Source organism: Zalophus californianus, chromosome 17 (assembly GCF_009762305.2).
Source record: "Zalophus californianus isolate mZalCal1 chromosome 17, mZalCal1.pri.v2, whole genome shotgun sequence".
NCBI lineage: Eukaryota > Metazoa > Chordata > Mammalia > Carnivora > Otariidae > Zalophus > Zalophus californianus.
Window position 1 is genome coordinate 13,686,145 of NC_045611.1, and position 25,396 is coordinate 13,711,540.

The 25,396-nt window shown below is 48.1% G+C and overlaps 1 protein-coding gene across 16 annotated transcripts; it reads right to left on the reverse strand.

Moving 5' to 3' along the window:
• Positions 1–10,701: 10,701 nt before the first annotated feature.
• Positions 10,702–24,830, reverse strand: ZNF23 (zinc finger protein 23). Of its 16 annotated transcripts, none has more exons than XM_035725268.1 (7): positions 24,812–24,829; positions 24,304–24,422; positions 23,298–23,428; positions 19,828–19,892; positions 17,484–17,610; positions 16,779–16,892; positions 10,702–12,976 (listed from the first exon to the last, which is right to left on the reverse strand). In XM_035725268.1, the coding sequence occupies exons 4-7, from the start codon at positions 19,858–19,860 to the stop codon at positions 11,184–11,186; spliced, it is 2,067 nt and encodes a 688-aa protein (XP_035581161.1). In that variant the 5' UTR covers positions 19,861–19,892; positions 23,298–23,428; positions 24,304–24,422; positions 24,812–24,829; the 3' UTR covers positions 10,702–11,183. The 16 variants fall into 16 exon arrangements, with proteins under 16 accessions (XP_035581161.1, XP_027475997.1, XP_027475996.1 ...); XM_027620196.2 differs by lacking the exon at positions 24,812–24,829 and adding an exon at positions 19,228–19,276 and having other exon boundaries at positions 24,304–24,801; XM_027620195.2 differs by lacking the exon at positions 24,812–24,829 and adding an exon at positions 19,228–19,276 and having other exon boundaries at positions 19,759–19,892; positions 24,304–24,801.
• Between the last annotated feature and the right edge of the window lie 566 nt (positions 24,831–25,396).

Genomic DNA, 25,396 nt, shown 5'->3' on the forward strand with positions numbered 1-25,396 from the left:
GTTCTCACATCAGTGATGTCCCTGAGCCACCGGTTCTAGGGCTGGAGAAAGGAGCCCGTCAAACTGCGCCTGGTCGACCAATTCGTCCTGAGTCCCTGCAGCAGGAAAGCAGATGCAGATACACAGATGTGCACTGTTTAGGGTCTATTTGCACGGGTCTGAGAACACCTCTGTCGGCGAGAGGGTTCAAAAGATTGGCTGCTGACCAATGTTTATCCTAAATGTTGGCAGTGAGGGTGTTAAGGGTGAAAGTGTCACACAGACGTTTTGAGATGTTAGTAGCAGGTGTTATGTTTTTCTTTCCAGACATACAGAGGGCATTTCCAGTCCTACAAAATCAGTCACCCACTAGTCCGGCAGTATACCTCTCCACTGAGGACTCATCCCCAGTGTGAACAAGGGGCAACGGGAAACCCCACACGCATCACAGCCTCTTTCCCTGCCTTGAGGGGGCAGCGTGGAAGAACCCAGAGGAGTCATGCGAACACGAGGTTCCGTTTGGATGGAGCAAGGTCCCGCCATGACAGAGACGTTGACTGGTGGGAATATTCGTCTCTCCTACAGGGCAGTTCTGAGAACCGGATGGAATCACGTGTGTAGAAGACGCAGAATCAGGTAAGGCTAGCAGTCAGCCCCTCCATCTGTGGACTGTGCCAGGGACCAGAGCTTTGAGGATGTAAGGCAGATCACGTGCCTTCTTCCTCCAGGCCTCCCAACAGGTAGCCCCAGAACGGGCCTGGGGAGACCCAGCGTTCCCCAACAGAGCACAGAAGCTAAGGGTCAAAACGAGCGTGGGAATGGGGTGGGGGTCTTCCCCATGGAACCCATGACTTGATGGCCAAGCTCCGATCCTTGGCTCTGAGACCCCCCACCCTCCCCACACGCCCCAGCTGTCACCCCAGAAACGATGCGGGGGCAGCTGGATCGCCAGACTCTACTATTCTGGACACCTTGAGTTCTCGCTCGGTGTCTGGCCTTGAATCCAACACTTGACTTAGCTGATCCCACTGCACCCTCCCGACTGCGAGCCCCATTTTACAGATTTTAAAAACCAAAGCTCAGGTGAGCAAATAACTAGAAAGCACAGGGAAAAGGTTCAAATCCCACCCCCCTTCCCAGGTCCAGCTCTGAACAGTCTCCTTTCCTACCTCCCCATGAGGAGAAAGACAAACACCCACTGTAGGTACAAAGGCAAGTGATCTCCGACCTAACGCTTAAGTCCAGGCAACATGATGTTCCAGCCCAAGCGCCGTCTGTGACAGTAGATGATTGGACGAATCCCGTGGCCGCAGGAAGGGACTGGGGAAACGTTACAGGAGGTGCAGAAGGTGGAATACAACACAGCTGTTAAAAATAACAAGGACACGGGGCGCCTGGGTGGCTCAGTCGTTAAGCGTCTGCCTTCGGCTTGGGTCATGATCCCAGAGTCCTGGGATCGAGCCCCGCATTGGGCTCCCTGCTCCTTGGGAAGCCTGCTTCTCCCTCCCCCACTCCCCCTGCTTGTGTTCCCTCTCTCGCTGTCTCTACCACAATAAATAAATAAAATATTAAAAAAAATAATAACAAGGACACATCTTCGAGGACCAGGAAAATTCCAAGGAGTGTGATGAGGAGAGGGGTGGATCCAAGGTCCAGAACCAAGTGCATAATATGCTGCTTTGGTGTAAAAAGGAGGGTGGCATTGAGAACCTATCTTTGCATATGTTTGTATGCACATAAAGTAGGAGGATGAGTTGCCTTTGGGAATGCAAATGGACATACCAGCAAGACTAAGGGAGAAAGATCTGCCTCTGCCTAACTTGGGATAGTTTCTGCACAGGTGTGGCTCTTTGAACCCCAATTTAAAATTGCTAGACCCTGAGTCTTTTTCTTAACCAAATCCTTTTTCATCTTCCCCGAAATAATTTGGGGTCCTCGTGATGCTTAGTTGCTTGTTTAAATAATTTAACAAATTCACCCCGACACGCTTCAGGCTCCTTTAAGTGGGCCCTGTGGAGGGGGGACCCAGAGCGCGCGCGCCACACACACACACACACACACACACACACGCGCGCGCGCGCGCCGACTGCCCTCGGGTAAGGCTCAAAAGTCGTGAGGTCAGTGATCCAGGATCTCACAGATGAAGACGATTTCACCCTAAGAGTAAGACAAGGCTTTCTAGAAAGAGCACAAGGAAGAGTCAATATCACTGAACCCCCTCTGCTCTCTCCCGAGAGCTGGAAATGCAGAGACCCCTCCCCTTAGGCAACTACTCCTGTGCAAGCTGGACAAGTACAAAATGCTAGCGCTGGAGGGAGGGGGGCCATCCTGCCAGCAAGGCGGACCCTCACCAATCCCCCCATGGCAGGAAACTCACCCATGAAGACAGAAGGTCAAAACCCGGAGAAGGAAAGGCAGCAGAACTGAAATCTAACCGGCACCGGGTCGGGAGGGACGGGACCGACCCTCCTTCCCTCCCTCCCACACCCAGGCACTGCCCCCTCCCCCGCAGGGCTGCTATTTTTAAACCTTAGCCTAACTGATAATCAAGCCCTGGGTCAGAACCTGGGTCAGAACCTGGGTCAGGAGTCTTTTACCAGGCGTGGCCACCACCTGCCTTTTCCAATTAGCAACCCCCCGTGCCCTTCGGAGAGGGATGGGATGGGGGTCTGCCAAGGAAAGTCACAGGCAGGAGGCAAGATGGAGTGAGAAAGTTTTAAGGGGTAAGTCTTTGGATGGGGTTATGACCGCCCCACAAGAGCCAACGTTTGTGCAGAGACGCAAGCTGGCTGAGCTGTCCCCAAGAGTGGGTGCAGATTCTCATCTCTGGGTGCATCCCCTTAGGGTGAAGGCTGGCTTGGGCTGAGGCCACTATGGGCTATGATGGCAGGGGAGGGGACCCCGCCTCCGCCTGGCTCTGTGACCGTATGTCATTTACCAGTGTCTCTGAAAGGGAAGACCACGGAGACCTTTCTTCTCGGGGGCTGTCTCATCCGGCTGCGGCGGCAGTTCTCAAATCTGAGCACTCATCAGAATCCCCTGGAGTGCAGGGCCCACTGCAGACACCCTGATTCTGTAGGCGTGGGGTGGGGACCCAGACTGTGTTTCTAACAAGCTCCGGGTGCCACATCTGAGAACCTCGGCCAGCCCCTCTGTCTGGTGGTCCCCTTCTGCAGGAGTGAACGGGAGGTGAAGCGGGATCCTCTCCTGCTCCTCTCCCCCCGCCCCGACCACGCACCTCCTGCCTCTGGCCCACCCCTCCCACTGAACACTCTCTTTTACTTAGGTTCCAATCGTCCTTCTTTTGAAGCAGAAGTCCTGAAATGGCCGCTGCATATGGAGAAATCTTTCACTGCCCCTGACCTCTAATCTCCAAAGCTCTCTGTCTCTCCCCGTCTCTCTTTCCCCATCATTTATGCACCCCTCGTCCCCAAAACTCTTATGGTTGCCTGTGTCCTTCCAGATAATGCCTGGCATATAATTCCTTGGCCCAGTATTAAAGATCCATCCCCTGCCCGGCCCAGCCTGTTCTCGCTTTTCCCCTGATAGTACCTTAACCCAACCCCCAAAGACCTTGACTGTACCTTTCCACCCTCATGCTTCTCTCATGCTGTTCCCTCATCCAGGAATGCTGATCCCTGTCCATTCACTTATCACATTTATACCCCTGCCCCCGTACTCCGAACATGTTGCCAAGTCCTTGGGGAGCTCCAGTTTGCGAGAGAGGGACAGAGGGGTATTGACAGAATTCCCCAGCTGACCCATGATCCATTTTTGGTGCATTAATCCCTTTTCTGATTCTCACAGGAAACCTAACAGTGAGGGATTTTATCCCCAGTTTGGAAATACAAGAATGAATTCGGAGCATCAGAACCTCATGGAGACTTACCCAGGATCTCACTGAACAGTTGAGAAGAGCTAGGGTCCAAAGCCAGGCCTATATGATTTTTAAAAATCGTTTGTCAGGGAGCTGTATTGAGTCATAGGGGTTCTTTCTCTGTTCTGCCTCTGAATCCTTTGGCAGAACATGTGCACCACCTGTGGCCTTTTAGTTCTCCTAATGGTGTCTGTAGACGAACAGAAGTTCTTCATTTCAATTCAGTCCAGCTTATCTAGTCTTCTAAGGTTAGCCTTGTTTTTTTTTTTAGTCTTATTTAGGAAATATTTCCTGCCCTCAATATCATGATGATATGCTCCTTTGATTTATTCTAGGAGGTTCTCTATTTTACCCTCCACTTCTAAATCTTTTAAGTTTAGGAACTTGGCAATATCTAGAAAGGGTTGCAAGCAACACAGAGGGTCCAGGACACAAGCCTGGGCCTCGCAAGGGGCGGTGAGCCACACCAGCAGTGAGGAGCCCGGCCCTTCCATCAAACTGTGCTGGTTTGAATCCCCGGACTGCCACTTCCAGGCAGCTTTGACAAGTTGCCAGCCGGTGCCTCAGTTTTCTCCTCTAAAATAGAGAAGACAAGATGATATCCTTCCTAAAGCTGGGGTCAGACCCAGAGGTTAACCTTGACAAGGCCAGGTTTCAAGTAAATGCCCAGTAAGGGTGAGCAATTCTTAGGGGTCTGAGGAAAAGGAAAGAAAAAGAGGTTGGAGAGGCTGGTGGGAGGACCCCTGTGCAGGGAGTTGCCAGAAGGGGCATAGGGCCTGGATCATAACAGGCTGCATTGCAGGGCACTGGACGTGCATTTCCGGGTTATCACTGTCTATTCTCAGCTGCCCCAGGAGAGCAGTTACGTTTAAGGAAAACGAGGTTCAGAGAGCTTAAGTAACTTGCTCAAGATCACACAGCATAAAAGGGCTGGAGTTGGGGTTTGAGGCCAGGTTCACACAACCCCACACGGCGCTCTTGCAGGCTGCAGGGAGATGGAGGATGCCAGGAACAGGGAGCCAGTTGACTTCAGCAGCCTGGAGAGGGTGGTTCTGTGCATTCTTCGGCCAGGCCCTGGAATGCTAAGATTTGAGTTGTCAGACATTGAGAAGAACACAAGTGGGGGTACAGAGTACCCAACTGAGACATTTGAACAGAAGAAATGGGGCAGCCTCTGAGGGGTGCAGTATCAAGAACAGTGGTTCTCAAGCTCAGGGGCAAGTTAAAGTAACCTGGGTGCACACCAGTGCTCAGGCATCTCTGCCCTCCCCATTCCTATTAGCAGGGCTGCAGCCTGAGCATCAAGATGTTTCAGAGCTCCCCCTGGGATTCCAATGTGAGCTAAGGTTGGAAACCACTCAAGTGGAGGGTTTTGCAGAGAAAGGAAACAGGGCCATAGTGTTCTGAGAGGATAGAGGGAAGCAGGTGGGAGATAATCAAGAGGCTGGGGAGCGAGGGACAAAAGTGACAAAGGAAAACCCCTGTGGTCTTGGGAATGGTTGAGGTCAAGGGCACAGAAGGAGTTTAGCTTAAGATGGAAAGGGGAAATGACCATAAAAGGAATTTATAACCTATATGGGGCAAAGACAGTTTCACTCTATTGTCCCCTCAGCCTTGTCTGCGGATGGAGGCACCCATCTTGAGCCCAGGCTGTACCACGGTGGCCAACAGGTGGGACCAAAAATGTGTGAACCAGGGCACTGGAGCTTCCAGGCAGAGGAAACAAACTGGGTCCAGGACCGCAATCAAATGCACCTGTGCCCCCACCCACTCACCCATCACCTTTCCCTCCAAGTGGCCAGTGAGCACAGTTTGATTGCACCCCTGCTGCCCTGGGCTCTGAGGACACAGGGCCGAGCCTACACACCTGGCCTTGACCCTTGTGGATTTCAGTCTTTGGGGTGAAACCAACAGTTGAACTGTGAACTACAGATCAGAGTGGAAAGCAACATGGTGGAGTTAGGGAGGGTGTGAGAGGTGAGCACAGAGAAAGGAGGACACACCAGATGCGAAAGGTCATGAGGGGTCAGTGAGGTCAGCGACATGAAGGATGAGAGGCATTTTGGGGGGAAGTGGAGTGGAGGAGAGCGTAGGAGAATATTCTATATTCTCTCTGTAGAGAGAATAGCAGATGCAAAGGTTTGGAGAAGTATATTTTAACAGCTGGGAGAATTTCTAGGGGCTGGAGCACAGAGTGTGTTGTGGGGGCAGGGAGGGTAGGGATGTGTGTTCTAGTCTAGGGAGAGTGGGTGGGGAGCCCCGAGGGGTTCTAAGCTGGGGAAGACAGGATCAGACTTGGGTTTTGAAAGGACTTGGCCTACTCTTGAGTGGATAGAAGGGGGCAAGACCAGAGTCTGGACACCAGTTAAAAGATGCCCAACATTAGTAGTCATCAGGGAAATATAAGTCAAATCCATAATGAGATACCACTTCACACCCACTAGGGTGCATATAACAACAAAAATTACAGCAAATGATAAATGTTGGTGAGGATGTGGAGAAACTGGAATGCCTAGGCCCTGTTGGTGGGAATGTGAAATGGTGCAGCCCCTGTGGAAAACAGTTTGGCAGTTCCTCAAAAAGTAAAACACAGAATTACCACATAACCTAGCAATTCCACTCCTAGGTATATACCTGAGAGAATTGAAAACACAGGCTCAGATTTTTGTACACCAATGTTCATAGCAGCATGATTCACAACAGCCAAAAGGTGCAAACAACCCAAGTGTCCATCAACAGATGGTTGGATAAGTGAAATGTGGTATATCCACACAATGACTTATTAGTCACCAATAAAAAGGAAGGAAGTACCGATTCATGCTACAACATGGATGAACCTTGAAAACAGTACACTAGGGGCGCCTGGGTGGCTCAGTCGTTAGGCATCTGCCTTCGACTCAGGTCATGGTCCCAGGGTCCTGGGATGGAGCCCCGCATCGGGCTCCCTGCTCAGCGGGAAGCCTGCTTCTCCCTCTCCCACTCCCCCTGCTTGTGTTCCCTCTCTCACTGTGTCTCTCTCTGTCAAATAAATAAATACAATCTTTAAAAAAAAAAAAGAAAACATTACACTAAGTGAAAGAAGCCAGACACAAAGGCCACATATTATCGGATTCCATTTACATGAGATATCCAGAAATAGGCGAGCCCATATAGACAGGGAGCAGGCTAGTGCTTGCCAGGGGCTGGGGGTGGGGGAGAGATTTCTTAATAGGAGGTTCCTTTGGGGGTGATGAAAAAGACCTGAAACTAGATAGTGGTGATGGGTACACAACAGTATGAACATACCCAATGCTACTGAATTAGACACTTTGAGATAGCTAAAATGGCAAATTTTATGTTATGAGTATTTTACCACAATAAAGAAAAAAAACCAGCTATGTCATGAGTTATTAGCCTCGCAAGTTCCCACAGCTTTTTCCCCTCCTCCTTCATCCAGCACACACCAGTTTAGCTGGTGGTTTTCTTAACCTTTGCTCCCCGAGGAGAAGAGCCAGCCAGTTGCAGGTGCCCCTGCCCCCAGACACCCTGGCCAGCTATAGTCAAATGGAAGCTTGGGGCGGAGGGTGGGGAGTGCGCAGCAGCACCCGGTGGGCAAACACTGAGGCCAGAGAGCTTGAATCATCCTAGCTGGACCTCAAACTTCAGCCTCCAGATCTTTATTTGGGGGGTGGAGCGCCCTCTGGTGGGCAACTGGAGAGCAAACAAATTCTAAGACGTTTGCGCTCATAGGCCAGGGCGCTCATTCCCGGGCTCCCCAACCCCGGGGAATTCACCTGGACATCCGTTGTTGATGAAGATCTATAAACCATATAAACACAGGCACCAAACACTTCTTCCCTTACTGACACACTAACAGTATCCGCTCAACTGAAATTATTCAACTAGCAAGGTCCTGCCTAGCCCAACGAGCTGCCCCGACTCCCACCCCCCAGTGACTTCGTGGTCCCCAGGGTAGGCCGTAAAGCCGCAGCTTCAGGAAGAGCGCTCAGAGAGCTGGTGGAGGACACCGCACCCGCCACCCAGTGCGGGCTAAGGAGACCCGGGAGGCCAGCGAGGAGCATGTGATGTTTGGCTGAGCTCAGGGTGAAGGCAGGGAGAACCCTCTGGGCAGAAGGGACACGGCAAAGCATGGCTAGGCCCCTGCTCCCTGTTGCCCTGGTCCCTGCACTGACTCTCTCCTCCCCCACCGTCATGGGGAGGCCAACTCACGGTTCTTTACCACGTGACTTTCCCAGGAGAGCCCGGCTATGGAGCCCATCTCCCTCATCTCTTGTTCTTCCTACCCACCTCACACCCGTGGGTGGCCCTGCGTGGAACGTTTGGATTCTGTGGAATGCATTCCGATTTCCGTCCTGGATCAAGGCATCCTCAAGCAAAACCGCTGCCCTTGACTCTCGGGCCCAATGGCAACTGCCCCCCACCCCCTCACAGTCTTCCACAGCGGCTCTATTTAGCAGGTTACAATACACGCCTCTAAGATTTCCGGGGGGGGGGGGGGGTTGAGGGGGAAAGTTTGCAATGCGCTGGCCTAAGCGTTCTAAGGGTCCTTCGGACCCCGCCCTGCGTCTTCGGTCATGTGCACCCCCCTCACCCCCGGCGGATTCCCCAGGAGACTGTTCCACCAAGGGCTCAGACCCGGCTGCCCTAGGACTCTGCTCCAGGGATACCGCCCCCCCCCCCCCCCGGGATCAGGGCAGGGAGGATCCGTCCCGCGGCCTCCCGGTGGCGGTTCCGGGCTTCCCGTACGCCGCGCGCGGTGGCCCAGGGCGATTGGGATCCAGAGCCTCGGGTCCCCACCCTGGGAGCACGTGGGCCAAGGGCTCGCAGGCTAAAGGCGGGTGGCCGACACGCGGAATGGGTGGCCCAACTGCCCCTTACCGTGGCTGGCTGGAGGAAGTGGGCCGAGCGGTGCGGGGGTTTCCTGGAGGTTGGGCTTCGGCTGAGCACGGGTGGGATTTCCGTGGCCGGCAGGAGGTGGGGGCCACACTGCAGGATCTATAGAGCCACCCGGGCCTGGGAGGCAGTGGCAGGGCGAGCTGGAGCAGAAGGAAGGCTCGGGCCGCCGGCAGCCCGAGGACAGGCAGAGGAGCCAGGGCCCAGCAAAGCGGGCTCAGACCCAGGGCTAGAGCCCCGGGATGAGTTGGATTTGCTGGGGACCACGTGGTCTGTGCGGCGCCGGGGGCCTGAGAGCAAGGGGAAGGGACCGCAGGGAGCTGTCCCAGCCCGTGGATTGGGGACTCGGGGCGAAGGCCAAGGTTCGCCTCATCTCCGGTTCCCCAGCATTGGTCAGCCCTGGCCTGTGGAAGGGGAAGGGTGTCCTCAGTTCCCTATTAAGAGACAGGCTAGCAGACAGCGTGGGCTTGTGGTGTGGCGGGAGTGGAGACCTCAGAGGCAGAGGTCCAGAAGCCTCTGCTCACAACCCCCAGCCCCAGTGCCAGGAGGAGAGGGGTACCAGCCCAGGAGTAGCTGTGCCAGGCCTCTTCGTCCCTCAGATGACACTGGAGCCTTGTCTAGCTTTGGCCTTTCACCCCAGGCCGTCCCCTGACCTGCTGGGCGCCCATGGACAGCCACGTTTTCCTCTGACCTGGACAGGGCAGGACCAGATGCTCTCTGAGGGCGCTTCCAGTGTGACAGGCCAGGCTGGAAGGGTGTGCTGTAGGGACAGAACACACTGGGACTAAAGGAGAAAGGCTTTATTTAATGGGGCCCTTCCAGGCCCACAGCTCCAGTTCAGAAAAAGAGAAGAGCTTTTGCGAGGGGGCAGAGGTCTCCAGTGCCATGGCTCCTTTTTTCCTGGTAAGGCTCCCATTGGACCCAGACAGCCCTGGGCTGGAGTAAGGAGCACTGAGGATACAAGATGGCAGGACTCCTGGCTGATGGAGCCGTGTGACTGCACGAGACTCCACAGGTGTCGAACTTTCTTCCTCCTCTTGTCCTTAGGACAGAGCAGAGCAGCTGTCCTGGACAGTAACAAACCTACAGAGAGGGAGAAAACCCTCAGGGACCATCTGGGTGGGAAGAGCCTTGAGTTCTGGGACCAGCTCTCACCCTGCACTGACAAGAGCCTGAGACCCAGAGAGACCATGGTCACAGAGGACTCTGGTAGCAGATCCCAGACAGTATGTTCTGTCCTCCTAGAATCCCCGCCTTGGTCTTGCCACCGCAGAGAATCAGGGTCAGATAATGAGGGGGAAGAAAGGCCGTGCTCCTTCCTATGTCCTGGGGCTCCAGGGTCTGGCCTCCACGCTTGCTCAGCTCCCAGGAGCCTGGGGGCAGAGTAGTGGAACTTACACACAGTGGCATCCCCCAGACACTCTGCTGAGGTCCTATACTTGTTAGCTTTCTAACAGGGATGGCTCCTTTGAAATACTCAGATAGCACCCCTAGCCAACACTGGTTGCTCAAGCTACAGAACATGCAGGAGCTGGTGTCGGGGGTCTATGGGGGTGTACAGTCTCTGTGTACATAGGGTGCACTGTGTGTGACTATGTGTGTCTATGGGAGGGTCTGTGGAAGAGCGTTGAGGGCTCCTTGTGTACAATTGTGTGCATACTTCATTTTCAATCCTTAGAGGACTGTGACTGAACATCTATTATTTTGATGTTTTTAAATGCCTACTAATGTCATTTTTCTGGGTTTTATTACTTTTCTCTTGATTATAAAACCTATCTTTACATATTAAACATTTATATCATAAATTTTACAAAGGTATTTCTACTTTTTGTGCTTTATCTTTTAACTTTATTTGGGATTCTTAAGAACATAAATATTTAATATATTTATATATTATATATTTTTATATATTTTTCCTCCCATGAAATTAAAAAATTTACTCATCTTTTCTTTCTACAGATATCTTTATTGTTTATCCTTTTTACAAAAGTGATGCATGCTTGGTGTCAAAAATAATAGGGAAGTAAATTTAGGCAGAGTGAATATCTACATGAATCTTCCAATCCAAGAACAAGGTTTCTCTCTCTCCCCATTTATTTTTCCTTTTGTGGCCCTCAGTGGAGATTTCTTTCTCCATATAGATCCTGTGTAATACTTAGGTTTATTCCTAGGAGAGCCACTTTTCTTGATGCTGTTGGGAATGGGATCTTTTCTTTCATCATATTTTCTAATTGGTTGTTGGTATAAGACAAGCTTTTTATTTTTGGTTGTTACTTTTTAACCAGTCATCATTCCTGATTTTAAAAGTAAGATGAAAAAGATGTGTTTCCATGGGAAGATACCATATTCATTTCCCTCAAGGTTTTCTACCACGTTGAATCTGATGATACCTGATCCATTTCATTAACTTTGAGAGTTTTCTACATCCTTCTCATTACGATTTTCCTTCACTATGGACACTTTGATGCTGACTAAGTTGGAAGCTAAACCTGAAGGCTTTCCCACACACATTACACACATAGGGTTTCTTCCAAGTATGGACAGTCTGATGTATAATACAGTCAGAACTATAGCTGAACCCTTTGCCACACTCCATACATCTAAAGGGTTTCTCCCCAGTGTGGCTTCTCTGATGCCGAATTAAATGGGCATTAACATGGAAGGCTTTTCCACACTCCTTACACTGAAAGGGTTTCTCTCCAGTATGTATCCTCTGATGTACAATATAGTCAGAACTACAGCTAAATGCTTTTTCACATTCCATACATTTGAAAGGTTTCTCCCCAGTGTGGATTCTCTGATGCCTGGTTAGTTTGGCATTGATACTGAAGGCTTTCCCACATTCCTTACACTGATAAGGCTTTTCACCAGTATGGATTCGGTGATGATCAAGTAGGTTTCTTTTAGAAGTAAAGCATTTCCCACACTCATTACATTCAAAGGGTTTCTCCCCAGTGTGAATCCTCTGATGCTGCATTAGTTTTGCGTTAACGTTGAAGGCCTTTCCACACTCATTACATTCATAGGGCTTCTCCCCGGTGTGGATTCTCAGATGCTGCCGCAGCTGGGAGTTACACCTGAAGGCTTTCCCACATTCGTTACACCCATAGGGTTTCTCCCCTGTGTGGATTCTCTGGTGCTGGATTAACTTCCCTTTGACACTAAAGGCTTTTCCACATTCGGTACACTCATAGGGTTTCTCACCTGTGTGGATCCTTTGATGCTGGATGAGTTTTGCGTTATTACTGAAGGCTTTCCCGCACTCCTTACACTGATAGGGCTTCTCCCCGGTGTGAATGCTCTGATGCTGCCGCAGCTGGGAACTGCACCTGAAACCTTTCCCACACTCATTACACTCATAAGGTTTCTCTCCAGTGTGGATTCTCTGATGTTGAATCAGTTTTGCATTAACATTGAAAGCTTTCCCACAGTCACTGCATTCGTAAGGCTTCTCTCCAGTGTGGACTCTCTGGTGTGTGATGTATGCAGAACTGCAGCTGAAGCCACTTCCACACTCCTTGCACTGATAGGGCTTCTCTCCCGTATGGATTCTCTGATGCCGACTTAGACTCCCATTGACGCTGAAGGCTTTGCCACACACCTTACACTGATAGGGCTTCTCCCCGCTGTGGATGCTCTGATGGGTGATATAATGGGAACTGGAACTGAAGCTTTTCCCGCACTCCACACATTTGAAGGGTTTCTCCCCACTGTGAAGTCTCTGATGCCAAACTAATTTTGCATTAATGCTAAAGGCTTTGCCACACTCCTTACACTGATAGGGCTTTTCCCCAGTGTAGCCATCTTGATGCTGAGGGTTACACCTGAAGGTTTCCACTAATTCTTGACATTTAAAAGGTCTTTCCCCCGAATTAATTATTTCATGCTGAATAAGTTTTGTGTCAAAGCTGAAGGCTCTCTCCAATCCTATAAGTTCAGGGTGCTGCTCTCCAGTGCTGACAGTGTGACACTGACCCAAGTTTGGACTCTGACTAAAGAAATACTCCTCCCCAGGGCTGCTGTCGTCTTTCACTATTCTGTCAATGACACTGCAGTTTTCTTTCTTTATGCTTCCTACTAAATGGACTTCCTGCTGTTTCTCTAGAATACAGGCTTCTGAAAAGTCTGTGTCCCGGGAAAAGTCCCTCTGAAGTTCAAATGATGTATTATGTTTTTCTTCATACATTTCCTTTATCAAATTATTGTCAGTCTGGACATCAATATCTACTATTAAAAAAACAGAAAACAGAAAATATCATGTAAGATCCATGTTAGAGAAAAGAAAAGAACTGTGGTAAAAGGAATAAAGAATCATAGTTAAGGGGCGCCTGGGTGGCTCAGTCATTAAGCATCTGCCTTCGGCTCAGGTCATGATCCCAGGGCCCTGGGGTCAAGCCCCGCATTGGGCTCCCTGCTCCACGGGAAGCCTGCTTCTCCCACTCCCACTCCCCCTGCTTGTGTTCCCTCTCTCGCTGTGTCTCTCTCTGTCAAATAAATAAAATCTGTAAAAAAAAAGAGTTTATGGCACCAGGAGGTAAAAGGGAAAGAACTTTTTTCTTTTCTTTGAACTTAAACTCATGGCTTTCCAAAATTCCTCCTTCACCTTCTTCTCTGCTTAGAGAAGCCATCTTCCTCTTCCCTCAATCCTGAAATTGGTCAGTCCGTAATGTTCTTTTTTTTTTTTTTTTTTTAGATTTTATCCATTCATTTGACAGAGAGAGAAAGCACACAGGCAGGGGGAGAGGCAGAGGGAGAGGGAGGAGCAGGATTCCCGCTGAGCAGGGAGCCTGGCGTGGGGCTCAACCCCAGGACCCGAAGATCATGACCTGAGCCAGGCGACTGAGCCACCCAGGAGCCGTTGTCCCTAACATTCTTTTTGGAATCCCTACAGTCCCAATAGAGCTAAGGATCTTTTGTTCCCAAATTTCTCAAAACTGACCCCAAAATGCTGCCTCTATTTTTCATCTCTCATCTCTCCTCGACCACAGGTAATAAGCCCCCTGCCCCAGTATTTCATTCTAATCACCCTCAAGAGACCCAAGTGACCTGGATTTCCCTAGCAAGCATTTTCAAAACTGTTGGTCTTTTCCCAATTTTAAAAATAGCAGTCATCCCTAATATCAGAAAAGTACAAAGAAGAAAATTCAATTTACGTGAAATACAACCACCTAACAACTACATTTAATCTTCTGATGTACCTCCTCCCCCAAAGATTTTCCTTCCAATCATTTTTCTAAAAATGTTTTTATCCAAAACTGAAAATATTTTTCTTCCTTAACACTAATAATGACAATTTTCCATTATCTTTAGATAGTCTGTAAAAATATTTTTTAAATTGCTAAATAGCATTCCATCCTGCAGAGGTACCTTAATTTAACCAATTCTCTCCACACTGAATGTCTGGGTTATTTCCAACATTTTATTATATAAAATTATGATGAACTTTTGTGCCTGCACATCTTTGTCTGTATCTCTGATTAGCTGATTAGGCTACTCTAGGAGAGAATATCCAGGCTATCAAGGACAAACTTTTAAAAGGCTCTTGCTATGTACTGCTAAAGTACTTTCTAGAAAGACTACTGATTCACATTCATTCCCCAAAAGTCTATTCCAGTTTGGTGTATTCTCTCCGTCAATACAATTGTTCTCTGTATGAGCCAGGGAAACTGAAGGAACTCCATGAAAAACTGCTTTTTGCTTATTTTCCTGCTTCTGTTCTTGCCAGGACCTGTACCCCCTCCCATCTTGTACACGCCTTATAGTACAAATGATGTATGTCCTTCTTATGAGGGTCAAGGAGTTAATGACTTTTTGGGGTCTTCCAGCATGGGTGATAACACCTAAGGAATGACCAAGCAGGGCCGTCATATACGTTTTCTAGACCACTGACTCTAGACCTCTTGATGCCAAAATCCCCTGGCTCCAGGCAATAAGTGCTTTATGGAGGACACCTGGACTCTTGTCTTTCTTCTAACCAGTTCCTGGGTGTCTGAAGAGGACATGTACACCAGATCCCAAGATCCCAATCCTCAATAAAAACCCTAGACCCCAAGCAAAGGAGAGACTCACTCTCTTCTCCTTTCTGAATCTCCCAAACATTCCATCTGCTTGCTATATTCTATCACTCATGCTATTCAATAAACTCTGCTCTCACTTCCTCCTGGCTCGCATTTGGTTTCTATCCTACTCAAAGCCAAGGACCCTCTTGGCTTGTCCTGTAGGACCCCTCCTGGGTCCTTGGACCCAGCCTACCTATGTCAAATGTGTTAGGTGGAGCATCTCTGTTTTAATTTGTATCTCATTGGTTCCTACTGAGGGTGAAGATTTTCCACATTGATTAAAATTTGTACTTCTCATGTGGATCAAACACTTACATTCTTTGCCTATTTTTCTATACTAGTGACCTTCTATTTACCAAATTCTATGGTGTGGCAGATGCTACTGGTTACTTAACCAATATCCATTCTCCCTTTTTTCCTTACTAACACGTTCTCCAATGTTTTTGAGGTAGCAGTAGAAACTACAGCTAAAAACTGTATTTTCCACACTCTCTTGCAGTAGGGGGGGCCATAAGACAGTTCCAGCAAATGAGATTTAACCAGAAGTCACCGGATGGGCCTTCTGAAAGTTTTTTTAAGAGTCAACTCTGCTGACATGGGCTTGTGCCCTGTACCCACCTTCCCCTTCTGTCTGTCTAAAAGCCATTTGATTTCCTGCTCCAATTAACCTACACACATTAATGTTTCCATTCTCGGTTTAGATCATGATGGTTATTCGAAAACTTCAAAGATTTCAGTACTGTCTGCTGACTACGGAATGAAATGCAGACTCCTTTGAGGAGCTCCACAACATCATTTCTTTTCCCTTCATGTGGTTGAATGACCACAAGGAACAAAAATCCACTGAATCTATCTTTTTATTTAAAAAAAAAAATTTTTTTTAAAGATCTTATTTATTTATTTATTTGACAGGGAGAGAGAGCGAGAGAGCACAAGCAGGGGGAGCGGCAGGCAGAGGAGAGGGAGAAGCAGGCTCCCCGCTGAGATCATGACCTGAGCTGAAGGCAGCCACTTAACCAACTGAGCCACCCAGGTGCCCTGAAACTATCTTTTTAAAAAGGAGGATTCACTGAAAGGATACAAGAGAATCCATGCACCACAAATGCAATAAGTAAATGAGAAATCACAAGAAATGGGAAATCATCTGGAAACTACTCTGCCTAAGCCAACGAGAAACTTGCTACTTCAAGTATGGTCTAGGAACCAGAAACACTGGCAGAACCTGAAAATAGAAATGCAGAATCTTGGCCCTAAACCACACTTACTAAATGACAACATGCATATTTGCAAGACACCCAGGTGATTCATTTGCACATCATCTGAGAAGCACTGAATTGAGAGCACTTTCTCCCTTCCACCTTATTTCCCACATTTTACTATATATAGCTGTCTCCTCCAATAAATAAATAAATAAAAACTAATACTTCATTGAGCACACACTATATGTTAGGTATTTCATTCCATTTTCAGGGATAAAAACACTGAATCTTAGAGAACTCAAATAACTGACCTGCTTAAAGTCACAACTAGGAAGTCATATAATAGCAGTTGGGATTGGACCTCAGTCAAGTCCACTCCAAAGACTGTACTTTTAACTGCCAGGCTATTCTACCTTTCTGTATAAAAAGACTGTTAATTCTCCATCCATCACATTAAGTGCACAATGCTTGGGAAGCAGCAAGGACCCAAAAATACCATCCATTAATTTCATGAGAAAGGCAGAATTCCAAAATTAGGCCTGGAAAGAATTAGAATGAAAAAAGATCTGTTCTTGGAATCAGAAAGAAACAGCAAACTGCAAAAATAGTCAGGTCTCAACTGTACCTATCTCTATAAATCATCAGCATTTATTTAAATTTTACTCTGTACGGCTGGGTCATAAATGTGGCATGCTTATATGTTGCTTAAGTTGACCTTCTTCTTAAAGAGTTAAACTTTCCCCCATAACAGGCAACCTGTGTGTCCCTTACCAGTCCAGAGGCATTGGGGGCCTGTTTCTGTTCCATCCACCAGTGGAGATGGGCCCCCCAGCTCACCTGCTCCCTCTAGTTGTGAGATCACAGCAGGTTTGAGAAGAGAAAATCCTGTTTAGGGGAAAAGAAATAGGAGAGACAGGTGAATAATCTCCCACAGATGAGTTCTTAAGCATCTCCTCAGATTGTCTTGGCAATGGGAAGGCAAAATAAGAGCGCTAGGGGATCCCACGCCTAATGACTATGGGGAAGTCGGGGATGGGGGCAATTGGAAAGATGGGGAGCTTGGAAGGTATATGTGTGTGGTGGGGGGAGGGGTCCTGAGAAGGTGTGGGAGGAGTTGGGAATGGCCCAGACCTGGGCCCAGAAGACCTCAAGATATGCAGGTCGGGTGAGGGTGAACCTGAAAATAATGCTGTGTGAAACAACAGGTTTCTTTTTTCCACAGTGTCTAAACCACAACTTCTAGAGGGAGGATAAAGAGCGCACACCAGTCCCAGCCAAGTCCTGTACTGGCCCAAAAAGGGCTTGAGGTTCACCCCTCCCAGCAACCCCTGACTCAAGGGGGATTAGCAATCTCAGCCCCTGGAGTTCCCACTCAGTAAAGGATTACCAGAGACCCCACCTGCAACCTGTTAGGGGGCAATAAGCCAGGAAACCCCAACTGGCAGAGTCTGGGTCCCAGGGGGAGAGAGGCCTTACCCAAGGAGGCCACATTCCCATAATTCTCCAGCATCACATCCCTGTACAGGGCCCTCTGTGCAGGGGACAGGCCATCCCATTCCGTCTGGGTGAAGTACACAGCCACATCCTCGAAGGTCACCGACTTCTGAAACAACAGGTTCCTGCTGCCCTAGGGCCAATTCCATGGCTCAGGCCCTAAGTGAGGGGCAGAGGGCAGTATAAGGGTTTGGGGAGGGAGCTTGTGAAGAGCACAGAATTAATAACAAGGGGAAAGGTTTGAGAAATAGCACCTGGAAAGTAAACAATGAAGAATATCTGACTTCTCTCATGGCAGGGAATCTCATGCCATATTTTACTTTTATAAAAGATATCCTAAGTCGGGATGACAGAAAAAAAATTCCCATATCAAGTTCCCCCAAAGCAACTCCATTCTTTCAGTTAGGCCCCGTCCTCAGTGGCAGATGCAGCTCAGGACCAACCCACCAGCATTTTCACTTGAGATCTTGGCTTCTCCATCCTGCCCCCCTGACCTGTAAACCTCCAGCCACCCCTGGAGAACAGCTATGGCCTCCATCTGGTCCAGCCCCCGTCTGTCGCCTGACTCCCGTCACTGCCCCTGCTACGAAGGGCTGTGGGGCTGCTTGAGCACCTCCAGCAGCTCAGCACTGCCCTGACTGGCTATGGTGGGGGCAGCGGCCCATTCTGCTTCCAGAGGCATCTTACTGAAAATCCAACATTTTTCTGTTACCCTCTCCCATTCATGCCTCTCGTCCTTTCCAATTTACCCAAGAACTCACTGTTTATCCTAGAGGTTCAGGTAAAAGGGGAGATCAGCCTTCCCACTGGCCAGCCACTCAGCCACTCTTCCAGATGCCCCTCTTCGCATCACTACACCATGCGCTCAGCACAGGCTCTGCATCAGGGCTAATGGCTCCCTTTTGGGCAGCTGCAGCCTCTGGTTGCTCTCTCTCTGCCCCCCTCAGTCTTTTGTAACAACCTTGGGGACGCACTGGCAGGGGTATGCCTTCAATTCCTCTCTGCCAGGATCTGTCTTGCTTCCTTCCACTGACCTCCACCCATCAACAATTCTAGTCCAACCTCTAGGTGAGTCTGCAAGTCACTCATCTGTGCCCTTGGAGGCGTCAAGGAACTTCTCTGAACAGTATTAAATGCCTTCACTGCTGCCACCACCACCCTTTACCCTAGTAAGTTGGCGCCACCTCCTGAATTCAAACATCCCCCACCATCTGTGCAGGAAATCTCAGCCAGAAACCTGGGGATTGTTCCTGACTCCTCCCTCTCCCTTACCCTACCCCCAACCCTTTGACTCTCAACATCCTAAAGATCTTTATGTTAAGCATTACTTGAATTGGATTCTTTAACAACTACTTTCCGTGATGAAGCGCACATCACACCTGGACCAATGGAATTCTTTCTGAAGTGGTCAGCTTCTTTTTGAATCACCCCTAAAAATTATTCCCTTGAAAGCCATCACAACTCTGACCACGTTAACTTCACGGGTTGCACACATGTCACAGGGATGAGCAGTTAAGAATCAAACACGGGCTGTATACCTTGGGCAAGGCACTCTACTCCCCTTTGCCTTCATGTCTCTTGTGACAGAATGAGCACAACACAGCACCTATCTCAGAGGGCAGGTGTCAGGACCGAGCGATCCATGCAAGGGCTCAGTATGGTGCCTGCAGTGCAGCAAGCCTCAAACAATGTTACTGGAGTTACTGTGACTATGATTATTCCCAACCTGTAGTCCATGGAGGTCCATGGATGCGCTTCAGGGGTCCGTGAAGTCCCTGAAATTGTATGGAGAATTTGGTTTGCATGCTTGTTTTCCTGAGCGGGGGAAGGTCCAGAGCTCTTATCAGAGATCTAAAGTTGGAGCCCCTGCACCCAAGCCCTGAAAGCCTCTCAAGGACACAGTGAGACACCCCGCCCCGTAGGACTTCCTTCTTCCTTCTGCCGACCGCCCACCCCAGCCAACGAGAGGCGCAGCCACCCTTTGTGATGATCTGGTCCTCCTCCTCCTCTTCACCTACAGCCCGGGCCCTGGGCACCCTAATGCCCCTCCAATCACGTCCATGCACAGAGCTTCCTCCACGGGCAGCTTCTATGCCCCCTATTCACCCGAGGAGCAAAGAACCTCGGTGTGCAGGCCACTCCACTCCTGCCTTCACGGACACTCTCTGGCTGCTTCCATCCCTTCACATCACCGCTCTTCCCACAAGATCCAGGCGGAAGTGAGGAAGGCCCCTCCAGCTTCCACCACAAAGCTCACCAGCTTCCCTTCTCAGTTTTCTTCAATGTGAAACTGTTCAGAGGAAGAGCTGAAGGAGCCACAGCTCACCTGGGGCCAGGCTGTCAGGAGCATGGCGGCCATCACCTGCTCCCCCTCTCAGAGAAGGGCTGGAGCTGAGGAAAAACAGAGAGAGACAAGTGTGAGGTGAGCCCCGTGCCAGGAGGAACAACACAGCCCCTCACAGACGTGAGGCGCAGGCAGCCGGTGTCCAGATAGGAGTGCCGCGGGAGCTGCCACAGGAAGAAGGGGGCGATCTGTTCACTGGCTCAGTGCCCAGGACCCCTCCCGGCCATGGCACTGATGCTCATTGCCAGAAACACTAGGATTTCACAATTCTGACACATGTCACACATATAAGAGCAGACATAAAATGTACTCAGGGCCCAAAGCATAATAAAACAAAGACCCACATAGCAACAATTCAGCTTAAGAAAGAGAATGTTACCAAGATCTTGGACTTGCTTGTTTTTCTCTAAACAAGCATCACCCTCGATACACTGCAGAAGCCAGGCTGGCAGGGCTGTGGCCCCAGCACAGAGACCTGAGTCAGGCCCCTGGGAGCTGGAGAAAACAGCTTTTCCCCTACATCCTGCCTGCTCCCTCACAAAGCTGAGTGTCCTCAAGAACCCCACTATCTCTGTAGAGATCTTGGGCAGCCAGCCTCCCGCATGGCCCAGGCTTACCTTTGAGGTCCCAGGCTGCCTCCTCATGTTCTCCAGCCCTCTGATAGTGAAGAAGCCAGAGCCTCAGCTCCCAGCGAGAGGGGATCGCTATATCATCTAGGGTCCCATGACCCAGCACACCTTGTTCACTGTCTTCAAAACATTTGGACTGCTTATTTTCGGGTTTTTACTTTTCCCAAAGTCAGTCTTGAAAACATGTGTTTTCCCAAAATATCATCCTTGTCTTCTAGGATTTCAACTTGAGTGTAGAGTTGTGGAAAACACAGATTCATGATTCTTTCCATTTCCTCCATATCTGGAGCCACTTTGCCTTTCCCACTTTTGAATATATGTGCTTTCTACACCCTTTCCCCTTTGTTAATGTTACGGATGGAACATGTCCCCCCAAGATTCATAGGTTGAAGTATTACCCCCCAATGTGACTATATTTGGATATAGGACCTGTGAGGAGGTAATAAGGTTAAACAAAGCCATAAATGCGGGGCCCTACTCTGATAAGGCTGGTGCCCTTATAAAAAGGAGGAAGAGACACCAGAGTTCTTTTTCCACCACATGCAGACATAGTGAGAAGACAGCCATCTGCAACCCAAGGAGAGCCCTCGCCAAGAACCAAATTTTCTGGCACCTTAAATTTGGGCTTTCCACCTCCAGAACTGTGAGAAATAAATTTCTGTTGTTTGAGCCATGCAGTCTATGGTATTTTGTTATGGTGGCCTGAGCAGACTAATAAAGTTAAGTTGAACAATGGTTTGTTCATGTTTATTTTTAAAGAACAAATTTTTCTATTTATTTAGAATACCACTCTTTTCTATTTTCATTTAGTTCATTAAGTTCTGCTTTGTTTCTTTAGCTCTGGAAGAGCTCTACCTCTGAGAGGTATACCTTCTGTTCCCTTCCAAATCCTCTGGTCTCAGTCCAGTGCCAGAGACTTTGACCAGCTTTGCGCAGGTATAACCTACCAATGCATCCTCAAGGATCTATACCACATATGGCTGATTCCTGCCCTGAGGCTTCTCTGGTATCCCGTGGGGGACATCTGCAAATACCTATGGACACCTGCTAGGTCCTGAAAGGCAGAGAGGAGTCAACGCCTGTGAGAACACCCATGACTAACAGGTGACAGAGGTCAATGGACAAATGTTTTCCCCTTCAGTCTCCTACATGAAATTCCAAGGCTCCTCAAAGATCCTGCAAGACTGAGCACCAGTTGCCTATGGACAGGCCAGCCTGACAATGCATCCTTGTATTGGCTCTCACTCCCCTTGTCTTTCACTCTGCCCTTGGAATACATTCCCAAGTAAACTGCCTGCAGTTTACAAACCTCTGTCCTGTGTTCTGCTTTTGGGGGAAGCTAGACTACCAAAGGATTTTTTCTACCTTCATTTTTTTTTTAAAGATTTCATTTTTTTATTTGAGAGAGAGCAAGAGTGAGAAAGAGAGAAAGAGCACAAGCAGGGAGAGCAGCAGGCAGAGGGAGAAGCAGGTCAATCCCAGGACTCCAGGACCATGACCCAAGCTGAAGGCAGACACTTAACTGACTGAGCCACCCAGGCACCCCTCTTTTCTACCTTCTTGAGGTTGCATGATTTATTCATTTATTTTCATTCTTTCCTATTTAGCAATTAAAATCTATAAAGCCATAAATTTTCCCTCTGAATACACTATTTGCCACATGCCAGAGGTTTTTTTTTAATATTTCATGTTTTAATTATATTAATTACATTTTATAGCCTGTCAGCAAGTGTTTTGTCTCTGACCACAGAATTCTTTAGGATAGTTTGTTGCTAATTTCTTCTCTGTTCATAATTTCTGGCTTTATTGCATGGTGTTTAAATAACCTGGTCTATTTACTTCTGCTTTACAGATTTTGAGAGGGCTTCTTTTGTTGGCTGAAGTGCGAGTACTTACAAAGAAAACTTATTCTATGATTGAAGAACATATTCTATTTGAATCTAGTAAATCAACTCTACTAATTTTATTATGTAGATATTTCTCTGGAATCCATGATTACTTTTACCTAATTAAACTCAGATAGCCAGTAAAGAGCAAACTCTCACAAAACACTGTGCCTGTATGTATCATGGACAAATCTTTTCAAGTCTTTAAGAAATGAGTAATTCTAACAATACTGAAACTGTAGGAGAGAAGAGCAAAATAAGTTTCCTGGTCCTTTTAATTATGCCAGCACAACACTGATACAAAAACCACAGACCAGCCTCCTTTATGAATACTGACAGAAAAATCCCCAATATAAAGGAATTGACTCCAACAGTTCATTAAAGTGACATACCATGACTAAAAGGGATCATCCCACGAAAGCAAGTAAAGCTTAATATTATAATGCAGATTAGTATACTTTTCCACATGAATAGATCAAAGAAAGATAAACACACTCTCCATCCCAACAGATGCCAAAGGCATTTGAGATAAAATTCAATACTCATGCTTACATTTTAAAATTTATGCCTTACAGAAACCCTCATATGTAGAAAATATGTACAAAATTATTCATTATCAGTATCTGAATACAAAAAACTGGAAACAACCCACATATCCATTAAGAATACATAAATAAATTGTCCTATCATTTTTAAAAAGAAATATTATCCAGCAGCAAAAATTAATGGCTCACAATTACACACAACTACACAGATGACTTCAGGAACATAATATTGAGTCATACAAGTCCCAGATGACTACAGATACTACAATGCCATTTGCATAAAGCTCAAAAATGAAATTAAACATATTGTTTACAGACATATTTTATGAGATAAAATTATTTTTATAAATAGGTAAGACTACGATTAATGCAAAATTCAAGATAGTAGTTACCTCTAGAGGGGTGGGAAGCTGGGAGCTGGGTTGAGAAGCAGTACTGGAAATGTTCTCCTCCTTAGTGGGGTGGTGCGTTCATGGGTACTCATCTTACTACTACGCTTCTTAAATGCCATGCTAGATGCAGTCTTCAGTATGCAAGAATAACATTTAAAAAAAACATACTTATCTCTATGATTTGGAGTGATTTCCAGATTATACTGTCAAATGAAACAAGCGAAGTACAAAAGGCAATGTGCTACTTCTTGTGTACAAAAGGAGTATAAGAAAATATGTGTGTATCTGGTCATTTGTACAAGAAAGAAATAGAAGGATAAATCAGAAACTAAGGAGAATGAATGGTTGCCTCAAATATGGGTAGGAAATGAAAGGAGCCTGGGACGGAAAAGAGAATGAAAGGAAATAGGGTAGAAGAGATGAGGAGGGTAGTGACGCTTCTGAGTTTGCCTTTTTTGTTCTGACTTTCATAACCATGTTTCACATATCCAAATAAATAAATACACATACATTAAATCAACCAACCAGGATGGGATGGGGGTGACAACCCAAAAAGGAATACAAAAAACGTCAAATGAGCTTACCTATACCACAACTGAATAACATAACCACACTGAAGTGGTGGGAAAGAAAAGAACTAAATAACTTTGGAAAGCAGTATTTTAACTAGGTACTATAAGGTTAAAACGACCTCTGCCCAAATGCTTCTTGAGGATGCAGGATTTATTATTTCATTCTTTTCCTAGTTGGCAATTAAAACCTGTAAGGCTGTAAATTTTCCTCGGAATACACGATCAGCCACATTCCAGAGAGGTTTGTTTTTTTTTAATATTTCATGTTTTAACTATTTTTAGTATAATTTTTGTATAATTTTCATGACGGTATGAATGAGCAATTCTGGAACTATTTTATGTGTATTCTAGAATTGAGCAAATAAGTGATTACAATGTAGAAATCATCCCCAAGTCATTGTCATCCCAACAGCCCGAGACGAGGGCGAAGTTACCTTTTGGAACTGCCAGCTCCAGAAGACAGTGCTCTCCAAAAGCCGGGCTACTTGTACTCCCGGGTGACGCGGAGGGGCTCTGCTTTTTCTGTGCTCTCACTGAGCCCTGATTCACGACCCTGTGTTAGAAGTCAGGGGGCACACGGTCCATACTTGAAATGCATATTGATAAGAGCCCCTACAGGGACTTCAACATGTCAAAAGACTCGCGATATCACAATCCACTTCACCCCTGCAAATATTCCACCCCCTGGCTGCTCCGACACATCTTCCCGAAAAGTCAGTGGCATCTTCCCCGAAGAGAGTGCGGGGCTTCGTGGCTGTGACAGGAATCCACGCTTCGCCTTCCAATTCGGTCACCAAGTCCAAAACGGGAATCTAGGACGGGCGCAGTCTGACCGCGGACCACCGCCCTATCCCCCTCCTCCAGGAACCGGAGGCGCATCCCCGCCGCACCCACAGTTACCCGCCAGGGCACCGCCCCCGCCGTCCCCAGCTCCACACTCACCTCCGCCACCGGCTGCACCACCGCGCAGTCGGAAGTGCGTCACCAGGCCGCGGCCGAGTCTCTCTAGGAGCGGCGTTGCTCCCTCTTGTTGGTGTTCTGGCCCCGCCCCCGCAGCCCGAGTCTCAGTAACCCGGACTCCTGTGCCCCGCGCCCTTCACCTGCGGGTCCCGGCCGCAGGGCCATTATTCCTCGAGGTGGGCTAGGGAAGCACCAGAGGGGAGCGCTGGATTCACCCCCGGGGATGGCGCTGGGGATATCCAAAGCTGCAGGTGCAACCGGATTTGGGAGTTTCGGGCCCTGGCCTGTGGATCTATCACAGGCTGTCACACCTAAGGCCGCCTTTTTTGTAACAACTATTTCCTAGTGACCGCTTTATTCTCCTGTCCTGAAATTCATAGATCGTGACTTAGAAGTTCATAGGTAATAGAAACAACCCACATTTTAAAAACTGATGAATGGATAAGGAAGTTGTGAGATAGGTAGATGATCGTGGTATTATTCAGCCATTGAAAGAATGAAATCTTGGCCATTTGAAACTGGATGGAGCTAGAGGGTATTATGCTAAGTGAAATACCATATTGTCTC

What these genes read in the sequence shown, in the direction of transcription:
- ZNF23 (XM_035725269.1), bottom strand. Translation starts at nt 19,860, where the DNA reads ATGGCCGCCATGCTCCTGACAGCCTGGCCCCAG. An exon ending in TCCTGACAGCCTGGCCCCAG is followed by an intron (nt 17,611 to 19,827) that starts GTGAGCTGTGGC and finishes CTGTTGTTTCAG; the next exon opens with AAGTCGGTGACCTTCGAGGA. An exon ending in CCCCCAATGCCTCTGGACTG is followed by an intron (nt 12,977 to 16,778) that starts GTAAGGGACACA and finishes TTTTTTTAATAG; the next exon opens with TAGATATTGATGTCCAGACT.